The 12,352-nt window shown below is 37.8% G+C and overlaps 1 protein-coding gene across 1 annotated transcript; it reads left to right on the top strand.

The window, feature by feature from the left end:
• Positions 1 to 2,183: 2,183 nt before the first annotated feature.
• LOC110916202 (mavicyanin) lies at positions 2,184 to 6,281 on the top strand. Its single transcript, XM_022160960.2, has 2 exons — positions 2,184 to 2,379; positions 5,756 to 6,281. The coding sequence occupies exons 1-2, from the start codon at positions 2,205 to 2,207 to the stop codon at positions 6,067 to 6,069; spliced, it is 489 nt and encodes a 162-aa protein (XP_022016652.1). The 5' UTR covers positions 2,184 to 2,204; the 3' UTR covers positions 6,070 to 6,281.
• The last annotated feature ends 6,071 nt before the right edge of the window (positions 6,282 to 12,352 follow it).

The following is a 12,352-nucleotide window of genomic DNA, read 5'->3' as shown; positions in this document are numbered from 1 at the left end:
ACAGTACCCTCAAACCAAACAAAAATAGATGTAAAAACGTTTATCTACATAAAGTTCCGTAGAGATAACGCTCTAAGACCACATACACTAAAATATGAAAGGACGATAACATATTCTGGATTCTAAAACCTAAAGGCAACATCCGTGGGTGTCATTGGCTCAAGCCATGTTTATCCTTGAGATACCCATATGTTTTTGGTTAATTTCTAAATTTTTATAGCAGGTACAAGATGGAACGGACACCACACTCAACTTTTGGGCCTGTTGTACGTCATGCATTAAAGGTGGTATGATTATAAGGCCATGGGGTATGGGGATTGGGTTGGGGCGTGGCCCCTTGGAGCTTGGGTTTCAAGCCGGGCGTGGGGCCGGAGAGCAAGGTGACATGGCGGTTTGTGAATGGCCAAAAGAAAAGAGCCGTTGGCCAACGGCTATATTAAAAAAAAAAAAATTTCTTCTATTTTTTCACTATAAAACTCACATTTTTCTTTCATTTTTTACCACATTCAACCACATCTTCTATGCATCTTCAATTCTCCTACTACAAAACGAAAAAATGCATCCTTACAATCGTCCTTATGACCCGAACAACCCGTATGGATTCCAAGAAAATAATCCTAGCCCACCACCCACTCGTCCAATAGCTCGTCCATTTTTCATACACTCTCCTATGCCCGACATGGCGGGTTATGCATCGTATCTCGGGAATCGTTTATTTACTAACTTCCCACACACCGAAGATTCAATACCTATCCCGTTTTCACAATCGCCCATCGACCTTTCACAAAACGAATCCGTTCCCGAAACTCAACCACCCAATGAGGGTCCTTCCGCATCGAAACCCATCAAAAAGAGAAGTCATAAGAAAAAAACTGAGGAGGATAAAGTAGTTGAAACCGCCAAACGAAAACAACAAAAATGGGTCTATGCTGAAGAAGTTGCATTGGCGAGGGCTTGGTGTGAAGAACAATCTCAACATTCAACTTTAGGTATTCTTAACCTTTGTTTATATTAATGGAATGGTTATTTTTTATATGAGTTTGTAATATATTAATATTTTTTTATTAAAATAGGAAATTCGCAACATCGAACCGCCCTGTGGGAATCGGTTAGTAGACTATTCCATGAAGAAATGGGTAAGGAGACTTATCGTGAAAACGATAGCTTATCTTCAAAGTGGAGCGAGATAAGCTCCCAACTTACAAAATTTAGTGGGTTTTTAAATAAAGCAAAGCAAAACCCTAAAAGTGGTGAAACCGAAGCCGACATTTTGACAAATGCAGTGGTCGCATTCAAATCAAATATGAAGACCGACTTCAGTTTCATGCATTGTTGGGAGATTTGTAATTCCATCCAAAGTGGGCGACTATCTCCAATGGTAGCGAAACTAACTCGTCTTCCAAAAGGTCAAGGACCTCGTCCCAAGCCCAATCTGATGCACGAGATCAAGAGTTTGAGGACCTTTTGGATGATTCGCCAAGCCCAAACCGGCCTGAGCATGGAAGAAATGCCTCAAGAAGGCGTGCTAAAAAACAAACGGCATCGCCTTCAGCTGGGAGTTCTGGCTCGCGTAGGGGAATATACAGCGACCAGTTGGATGACATTTCATGCAAGTTGGATACATTCACGTATTCCAACAACAAAGGGCCGAAATACGAAGGAGCAAAGAAGCTAGATATGCCGCTAAAGATGCCCTGAAACAAAGACGGGATGATTTGAAAATTCTATCCCAGCCGATTGATCACCGGGTGACGAGTTAGAACTAGTCTTGGCGTTGAGAGAAGAGATAAAAAAAACAAATATAAAAGTTAGGATTTTTTTTTTGTAATTTTCTTTATTTAAAAATATTAAAAAAATAAAATATGTTTTTTAAATAATATTGGGTCAGCCCAGCCGGTCAGCCCACGAACCCACCAAACCCACATCTCAAACCCTCGCCCCACCACACCGTGTTGAATGTGGGTTTAACCCATGTCTGCCACCCCATTCCACGTATTAACTAATGCTCAACCCAAGTTCCAACCCAAGCCTCACCATACCCCATGGTGTAAGACGTAGGGTTAGGTGGTTGTATAAGGAAGGTACTATCCCTTTTAAATGTCATTCACGTGACCAAGAATTAGTTTCAATGACAATCACGTGCAACCTTTGGTCTTATTTAACTACCATTCTTGAGGTCTCATATTTTACATTGTTTTGTTAGTATGGCTGTGGAGAAGTGGCTAGTGGTGCTATTCACCCTCACGGTGGTCACCGGCGGGACGCTGGCGGGAGCTCAGGTGGTACATCATGTTGTTTCCGGCGACCATGCTTCCGATACATCCACGGACATTGGCTCTTGGTCCTCCGGCCGTACTTTTCGAGTTGGAGACAGTCTTTGTAAGCACCACATATCATTTTTTTTTTAATTTTAAGCAACAATAAGTATTTTTACATGTATATACTACATAACGTTGTAGTTGTACTTGTAAAAATTCGTACGCTATTTTTATGAGAGACAGATATCATACTACTAGATATAGATACCTTAGTTATAGATTATTAGTTTTGCTATAAAAGGTTATTATTATCCTATTTTGTTTTTTGTATTGTTTTATTGGAAAATATATACGCTTTTGAAACTTAGCTTTAACTTTTTTAATTTTTATTTCCGGATCTGCAAAATAAAAACCGGATTCACAATTTTAAGGTGTTGAAAATATGTCTTTCTGTATGATGTTAAGGTTTCTTGTCATGTATTTAGAGGTATGATTAACGGATTTGTGAGTTAACCGATTTAAAATAACAAAATATGTGTGCTCTTTTTTCATATAAAAAGATGGATAATAAGTCAACATATATTTCCCTTCATCCTTAAAAAAAATTAGTTAAAAGTGTTTCTTATCCTAACTACAAGCACGTCTAAACTCGGTCTCCACTATTTTAATTTAATAGAGTTCAATGTTAAGTTCAACTTTGTTTAGAGTTAGTCTAAGTTCACCTCATAACTAATTATCTATATATTAAAAATTCATTCTTATGAATAGTAACACTAGCACTATATATATATTAATGGGTAAATTGTACTTTTCGTCTTTATGTTTATATAAAATTCATTTTTATTAATAGTAACACTATCACTATATATATATTAATGGTAAATTGTACTTTTTGTCTTTATGTTTATATCGAATTGTAATAGATATCATTTATTATCTATATATTAAAAATTCATTCTTATGAATAGTAACACTAGCACTATATATATATTAATGGGTAAATTGTACTTTTCGTCTTTATGTTTATATAAAATTCATTTTTATTAATAGTAACACTATCACTATATATATATTAATGGGTAAATTGTACTTTTCGTCTTTATGTTTATATCGAATTGTAATAGATATCATTTAATTTCAATAATTACAGTCATGATACTTTATTTATAATTTTGCCCTAACTAAGGCTTTACCTTCGTCAATGGATAACCCTAATAATTGAACATAGCGATCTACATGAAATACATTTGATTGCTAAGCATGTTCTTATTGTATTTTAAAACTAAAACTCTCCATTTATGTTTAATTCAGTTACAGGCTTTGAAACTATGATTTATGATTTTCTATATTTTGTTATACCACTTATTTTTATTTACGAACAGCTAAATTTTTATTCAAAATTTAACGGGTCAAATATAATGGAGTCTGTTTTTTTATCATGACGAACTATATCGACACCATGCGAACAACTTCCGTAGCGATACAGAGTACTTTTTATATCGTTCTTATGAATAGTAACACTACCACTATATATATATTAATGGGTAAATTGTACTTTCCGTCTTTATGTGTATATCGAATTGCAATAGATACCATTTAACTTCAATAATTACAGTCATAATACTTTATTTATAATTTTGCCCTAACGAAGGCTTTACCTTCGTCAATGGATCACCCTATTAATTGAACATAGCGATTACATGAAATACATTTGATTGCTAAGCATGTTCTTATTGTATTTTAAAACTAAAACTCTCCATTTATGTTTAATTCAATTACAGGCCTTTGAAACTATGATTTATGATTTTCTATATTTTGTTATACCACTTATTTTTATTTACGAACAGATAAAATTTTTATTCAAAATTTAACAGGTCAAATATAATGGAGTCTGTTTTTTTATCATGACGAACTATATCGACACCATGCGAACAACTTCCGTAGCGATACAGAGTACTTTTTATATCGTAAGCTATAGCGAGTGTCGGTACTGTACCGGTATTGTGACGAACCGAACTAATATCTCCCCAACAGTATCGGTACCACGTCGATTCCAACTGAACAAGATATTCACTTTTTTGGTTTTCTATAGATGTAAACACGTGTCCATATCCATTTGGGCGTATCATGATTTTTTTTTGTTTTATCTTTCTGTTGCTATACCAAGCGTCAGTACCGTTTTGATACCATAATAAACTGAACCAATACCAACCGGATTCCCGCGCAATGCGCGGGGGAATTCTACTAGTTAATTTTATAATCGACTTTAGATAGTTTAATTAATTTTATAATCGACTTTAGATAGTCTAATATTAACTGAATATTTCATTTATATAGTATATATATGATGATTTATATTAGAGTAAATTGCCATTTTAGTCCTTTAGTTTTTGTCCAAATTGCCATTTTATAATTTTTTTCTCCTCTAGGTCCCTGACTTTTCCTTTTTCTTGTCATTTTAATCATATTGCCTAACTTAGTCTAAAAACCATGTTATAATCAGGGGTATTTTTGGCATTAAATTATCATGAGGTTTATAAATTATGCTGTAAACTGCCCCTGATTATCACTACACAACAGTTATGCCAAAAATATCCCTGGTTATAACCAAATTTTTAGACTGAGTTAGGCAATGTGATCAAAATGACAAGAAAATGGAAAAGTTAGGCACCAAGAGGAGAAAAAAAACTATTTGGACTAAAATGACAATTTGGACTAAAATGACAATTTACTCTTTATATTAAATAGGTGATTTTTTTTTGTTTTATTTTTGAACAATATTGTGTTTACATATAAATACCAGTTAATCTTGAATTCATAACCAATTGGGTAGTGATTCATGGTAAATGTAAAACCTTTAAACATCTAGGAGGACGGGGAGGGTCTTGGATTCAAGTCCCATAGACGACAGTGAATAACATAAATTTGCCGTAAAAAAAACCTTGAATTCGTAAGGGTTTAAACTCGCATTATTTTATGGTAAATCAAAACCTTGAATTCGTAAGGGTTTAAACTCACATTTGGGGGTAGCCGTTGGGGGTGGCAGTTATGGTATGGTAAATTAAATTTAAAAAAAGTTACATTTTTTCACATATAAATACCCAACCCAAATTACATATTTTCCTATTTTTCTTCAACCAATACCCAACACAAATTACATATATTCAACCAAACCAACACAAATTAATAAGTAGGTTTTTCTAAGCCATTTTATATGTAATTTTGTTAACTAGAAGGGCAATTCGACCATATAAAATGACCGAATTGCCCTTCTCGTTAACAAAAAAATGGATAAAGTTAAACCAGTGGATTAAAATGGTAATGGTGAAACCTTTTTTAGACTCACAGACGAAAAATGAAACCTTTAAACTAAACTGCTAAAATGACCCAAATCAAAAGGACTAAAATGACATTTACGTGTGTATTTATAATTGTAAAAAAAAAAAAATAATAATTATAATAATTAAATACTATGCTTGTTTTCTTCCATGAGGCAGTGTTCAGGTACTTGCCACCACAGGAGATGATCGTGGAGCTTGCAAGCATGGAAGAATACTATTCGTGTGATCTAACTAATCCCATAAAGATGTACACCGATCTTGAAAATCAAGTGCCCCTAGAAAAGGAAGGGATCCGCTACTTCGCGAGTGCATCGTACGAGAAGTGCAAAAATGGTGTTAAGCTGCCTGTGCAAGTGAAGCCACGTGAAGTAACTGCATATGGGCCCAGCCCATCATCTGCAGCCCAGTTAAACAGGCTTCTAGCACTAACCCTTATTGGGCTTTTTGTTTATGGCTTTTATTTTATTTAAATAAGCTTGTAGTGTGTTTTGGACTTTTGGTAATTGGTGCCGAATATTTTGTATGGTGCCACTAGAGCTTGGTTTGGGATATAATTATCGGTGTGTTGTAGGAGTTGTACGGTACTACTCAAAGATGCATTGATTTGTGTGTTTAGTGTGTTGCTACTTTAAATATGAATTTGCTGTTTCTTCGTTGACAAAGAACACTGGAATTTGTTGTTTCTTCGACTTGCACTTGTGTAAGCTTTGGGCACTCAGTGGTATCGTGACCTCTTGGATTTCTTTGCTAAACTTTCTCTCAAGATTCTCCAACGTCGCGGCTATCGTTGTTTCTAAACTAACTTGGTGTACTCCTCAAACGACCGAGGAAGTACTAGACACAGGAATGGAAGTCATGGTGGTAGCACGATGATCAATATCAGAATGTGCAAAGCTCTCAAATAGGTCATTACATTCAGCCACTAACCATGGTGTCAAACCGGGCTCGTGTCTCGGGAGTGAGACCGTTGTAGAATTTCTCTACAAGTTCCCAATCAGATAAGCTATGTTGAGAGCAACGGGAGAGTATGGTTTGGAATCTTTCCCAGGCTAGGTGGTAGGGTTCGTCAGGCTCCGTCCGGAACGAATGTATTTGATCACGAAGGCGAGATGCTTTGGCGGGTGGGAATTATTTAGCAAGGAAAGCATCTCAGAGGGCAGCCCATGTGGTGAAAGAACCTGCTAGCTGCGAATCAAGGCAGATGGCTGCACGGCCAGCAAACGAAAATGGGAATACTTGAAGGTAACGAGCGTTAAGATTGGCACCTTCGATAGAAAATGTGTTACAGAGGCGGGTGAGGCGGTTAATGTCACGACCCCCGAACACCCCGTGGACGGAAGCCACGAGCAGTCAAGTGGTACCGGTGGTTATTTTGAAAATATTGCAGCGGAAAATTTCATCAGGACCATGAGTTAGGAAAATACCAGAGTTTAGAAACACCGGCTTTTATTTATTAAACAGACGGGAATAACCCATGTTTCACAAAGGTAGCTTTAATATGGGATAAATCCAAATACATAAAACAACGTTTCATAATTTAGTTTAATTGTTAAAATGAGCCACTTCTTTAAGCCTTTCGGTGCCGTATCACAACTCTTATTCCAATATACTGTAATCACCTGAAATACGTTTTAAAAATATTTGGTCAGCAGGAAATACTAGTGTGTTCATTCAGTTTTACAAGAACACATTTGTTATAATTTACAGTATCAAGAGCGATTACAATGTTTATATCTTAATTATCTGGCCAAGTTGTCAATCGACCGGATCTGTGACTGTGGTCACATCATTATTGGGTCCGTTCACCGAAAAGTGACGCTTGATAAGTAGTGTATACAAAACCCCACGTACTGGCAGTAATTCAAGATTACAAAGACTTAATCACTGTAAGTATAACTAGAAAACATTTAGGGTTTTGCAAAGCATTTAGTAAAAAGAAAGAATGAATCACCTTGTTAGCATATAGTCTTGATTAAACAAGCCTCTTGATTCTAAGTCTTCTGATGATTACACATCTTGTTTGATAGTAACTTTATGGATCAGAGTTTTTCTGATAGTTAAACATTTAGTTTAACAGAGTGGAATACGTATTAGTGTAAAACCAGATCAAACCTAACGATGGTCACGAGATCGGAACCATAACGAAATTCAACAAAGTATAGTCTTATTTAGACAACACTTTGGCATTCGTTAGTTGGTTCCCGGATCAATCAGACAGAATATCGTATTGGTGATTATTGATTAGAACACCAACGTATAGAGAGAAGAAGAGAAGAAATGAGCAAGGAAGAATGAAGTCTTAGGCTTCTATTTATAGGTAGGGCATATTCCTTTCTTAGCTAGGAAGTTTTCTTACTTATTAAGTTTCCTTTATTTATTAAGTTTTTCTTACTGATTAAGTTTACTTACCTATTAAGTTTACTTATCTATTAAGTTTACTTAATTGTTTTAGCCGTCAAGTTTACTTGGATTTTTAACGGATTATCTCACTTAGTTGTTTAACTGATTAATTTTCCCTAAGTGTTTAATTAAGTAATTTTCTTAGCCGATTAATTAATTAACTGATTAACTTACTTAGCTTGCTTAATTGTTAAGTTTTCTTTCCTGTTAAGTTTCCTTAGCTATTAAGTTTTCTTAACAGCTAAGTTTTCTTAACTACTTAGTTTTACATAACCATTAATTTTACTTAACCATTAAGTTTACTTAATCACTAAGTTTACTTAATCACTAAGTATTTTAGTTTAACAGCCCCCTAGTTATGAGTTCTAATTTCTAAATATAATGGAACTCGTATTAGCGTATTAATCCAGTTCAACTTTAACGATAATCACGAGATCAAACCCACAACGATTGACAATGTATAACCGTATACAGGCAGCACTTAAACATCCATTGGATCGGTTTCAATCAATCGGACAGGGTACCGTATTAGTGATTCGAGTTAGTAATCTGATTACGAGCAGAGTTTCGAGGTGTAGGGGTTTTGGTATTTAGAACGATAGAACGAGAGAGAAAGAAGTATCGATTTCCGATCGAAGCTGGTGCACTGAATTCATCCCAGGCATGGCCTTTATATAGGCCAGTCTGGCTTCTCCCGCGCATCGCGCCGGCTTCCCGGGACCCTGTCGCGTGTCGCGGGGGACACCCACCTAGCCTAGACCCGCCACGTGTCCTAGGTAGGCTTGGCACGTGGCGCATCGATGTGATACGTGTCCTCGGCTGCCTTTTTTGCCCAATCACGTGTTTTTCTCGATTTTCATGCTGGTGCTTATTGCGTATGTTCGGGTCTTGATCCTAAATGGTTCGTGTTTTGGTCAAAAATTACCGAAGCAATTAAGTGATCAAATCAGTTAAGTGAGGTAGTGTGCTGAAAAATGTGTTGAAAATATGTTGGTTATGTTCTTTGGAAAAACAGTGTTCAGGATACGGCTCAGGATATTGAGCTGTATCTACGATCAAACAATGAGCAAAAAGGTAAAGTAAATGACACGAGATGTACGAGGAAAGCCCTTGATCAATCTAGATCGCCGGCACAAAACCTCGGGAGCTGACAATCGCAGCTGCCTTGTTCTTCTTATTGCTTTAAACTTCAGGATACAGTGCAGGATATAGATCAGATCGCTAAGTGTTACAATGAATTTGTGTGAAAGTTGCGAGAGAGCAAATGTTAGAGTGTAGAGAGTGTGATTGTGATGTTCTATTCGATCTGATATACCCATCTATTTATAGTAACGAAATGCAAACTAAAATTCCTATAAACATGGGATGCTCCGAATATTCCAATGTGAACGTTGTAGACCGAGTAATGCGGCTTCAACGGCTTCTTGTGAACGACTTGGACCGAGTCTTCAGTAGAAAAGGTCTTCATGAACGTTGCTAGCTTCTAACCCACGTACCTGCATTTAATCCGTTAGTGATCCTGAGGATACCATTCAGGATGTTACCAATATCCTGAATCAGCATCCCGGATGTAAACAGATACAATATAAACAAGATATATATCAAGATATTTTCCAGGATATGGGCTCAGAATTTCACCCATAACAATTGTCCCCAAAAATGTTACCGTTTGATATCCCAACGGTTACATTTTTCACAATGGTCGAGGCAATTAAGAGATAAGACCATTGATGTGACAGCTTTCAACCACCCGGCCCATATTTACTCATCATACCCTATATCTTCTCATCCTCATCTTCATTTAACCTTTACCGGAGAAAAAAGGTAAACATTTCTCTCTCAACTCCATTTTTCATTCTCCCCAATATTCCGGTGATAATATGGCAAGGCAGACAAGATCTAGTTCCGGCGACTCTGCTCCCACGTTCATCCACCAAAATATTCTCCAGGATCCGGAGAAAGAAATATGTACCTTCGACGGTGCACACTTGTCAGCCCTTAAAACCTCCGGCATCTTCCCAAAAGGGACGGTGTTCCGGCCGTTTGATCGGGAAATCCGATCAGACATGGTTTCTGACGAGTGGTTATGTTTTAATGCCTTTCCTTTCACCTTAGGGTTGCAATTTCCTTTCTCGGATTTCATCACTGAGTTCTTTAATGTCACAAAGATCTGTTTCAGTCAGACAATGCCAATGCTTTGGCGAGTCTTGTCTGTTCTTGATCAAATCAAGAACAACCATATCCCTGATCTTTCTGTTAATGACCTCCCTCTAGCATACCGACTTAGGTGCCACGGCTCTTGTCGGTTCTTGTTTTATTCTACCTCCAGTGACCCATTGATCCTCCGAGCCACCAGGAATGAAGAGGAATGGAAATCCAAATTCTTTTTTGTAAAAAGAGATTCAATCCCTGGTGGAGCGGATTATTCGGTGAATTGGTTGAAGAAGGGTAGGATTTAGGGTTTAAAGATGATCCTGCTTGTTATCCTGCTTTATATCCTGAACTGACTTTGTCGTTTTCTTGTACAACTGATTTTAGGAAGCTAGCACCTCCCCTTGCAGATTCTCAAAAAAGAATAGACGCCATCAGGCTCCTTCCAGAAGCAGAGAGAAGTTTCAACCCATCTCCACCAACTCCAAGCCCTCTTTCAAGCGCAAACATGTCTGGTAAGGATCCTGCAAGATATCCTGTAGATACATGTTTTTATTTGATATCTTTAGGAAAGGTTTAGAATTTTACTCCCTGTGTGCAGATTCCAGCAAAGTTCCAGTCTATCTAGACCTTGACGAACTTGACAGCTATCCAACTCCCACCATAGTCAAGAAGGAGGCTCTTGCTGCCACTAGCTCCAAGCCACTCCCAGCTCCCAAGGCCAACCTAAGGACTCGTGCTTCCACGGCGAAAAAGAGGAAAGGCCTTGAAGTCAGTGCTCCAAGCTCAGAAGGGTTCTCCTATGACGAACTCAGCTTCACTGATTCCTTAGAGCCAATGACATCCTTCCTCAACAAGGTAATATCCTGACACATATTCTGCACGCATATCCTGCACATATATCCTGCCTGGATATCCTAACAGGATATCCTGATAGGATATCTTAGTCATTATATATATATATATATATTCTAACTTGTACCTGTTATTGATGTGCAGGGCCTCCAGCAGTTGCTCCACTTGTACAATGATGCATGTGGTACTGTTGCACTCCATGAAGCCAGGATCAAACAGCTTGAAAGCACCGTTGCTGACCAAGGTGCCATCGCCGAAGCGAAGAGCCGGCACTACGAAAGCCTGCTGAAGAAGGCTACCCAAGAAGCTGAGGTCAAACTTGCCACCGTTCAAATGGATCATGATCAAGCCATGATCAATTTCCGGGAGGGAATCAAGATTTCTGCTATCGTCTCCCTGCTACAAGCGCGCATCAAGATGGCCTACGAGGCCAAGGAGACGGGTCTTGTTTGTCCATCTTGGCCAATTGAATCCTGGGTGGCCAAGTTGAAGGAGCTCGGAGGCAAAGCTGTGCCACTCCCATCTGAAGCCGGTGAATCTTCCAAGTCAGCAGAGGTGGCGGATCAGGCTGGAGACAAGAAGGATGCCGGAGCGGATGCTAGTGAGGATGCTGGACAGGATGCTGGTGAGGATGCTGGTGCTGAGAAGCCGGGGAAAGCAGGAGAGGATGCCGCTGTGTGAGGGCAGCTGAGTGGGCGATGATGGATATTGATGCCTAGGCCGGAGCCCACTTTTTTAGGTTTAATGGTTGATATCTTGAACAATTTACTTTTCTTGTTTGTTGAACAATTTCAATTTCCTGCACGTAGACAATATGATGGCCAAAGGTGGAGGGATCCTGAGTTTCAGGACGAAGCCCTTGGTCATCAGTTAGTATGGTTTGTTTTGAACGCTTTTAACAAGTGAAGGTGGAGGTATCTTGGGTTCCAAGACGAAGCCTTCATTTGTTAAGTAAATATGTTAGGAAACTAACTATGCTTTTGGTGGATGGGTCTCGGTTTGAGACGAAGCCAAGAGCATAATCTTTTGCTATGTTAATAATATAACCCTTTTTTTGGCTTTATCATTGTTGTCGTTGATATATAAATTTCACTTGTGAAAATTGTTTTGTTTGAACATTTTTGAGAACACATTATAAATGTATCCCGGTAAATATCCTGAAAGATATTCTGATTAAAATACAACCTATTAGTTGTCTAAATAAAAAAGGAAAGATCATACCAGAGATTCTTAGTGAATCAATTTCAATTCTTCATTATAAGCTTGTCCCCAGTGCATACTTATAAACTTGAATCCATCCTCAGAATAGTATAACGTATGTCCCCTGTACTTAACATAGAAACACAA

This window comes from Helianthus annuus, chromosome 16, assembly GCF_002127325.2.
Source record: "Helianthus annuus cultivar XRQ/B chromosome 16, HanXRQr2.0-SUNRISE, whole genome shotgun sequence".
In the NCBI taxonomy this organism is placed as follows: domain Eukaryota; kingdom Viridiplantae; phylum Streptophyta; class Magnoliopsida; order Asterales; family Asteraceae; genus Helianthus; species Helianthus annuus.
The sequence above is the reverse complement of the archived record's forward strand: the minus strand, read 5'-3'. Positions and strand labels throughout refer to the sequence as shown.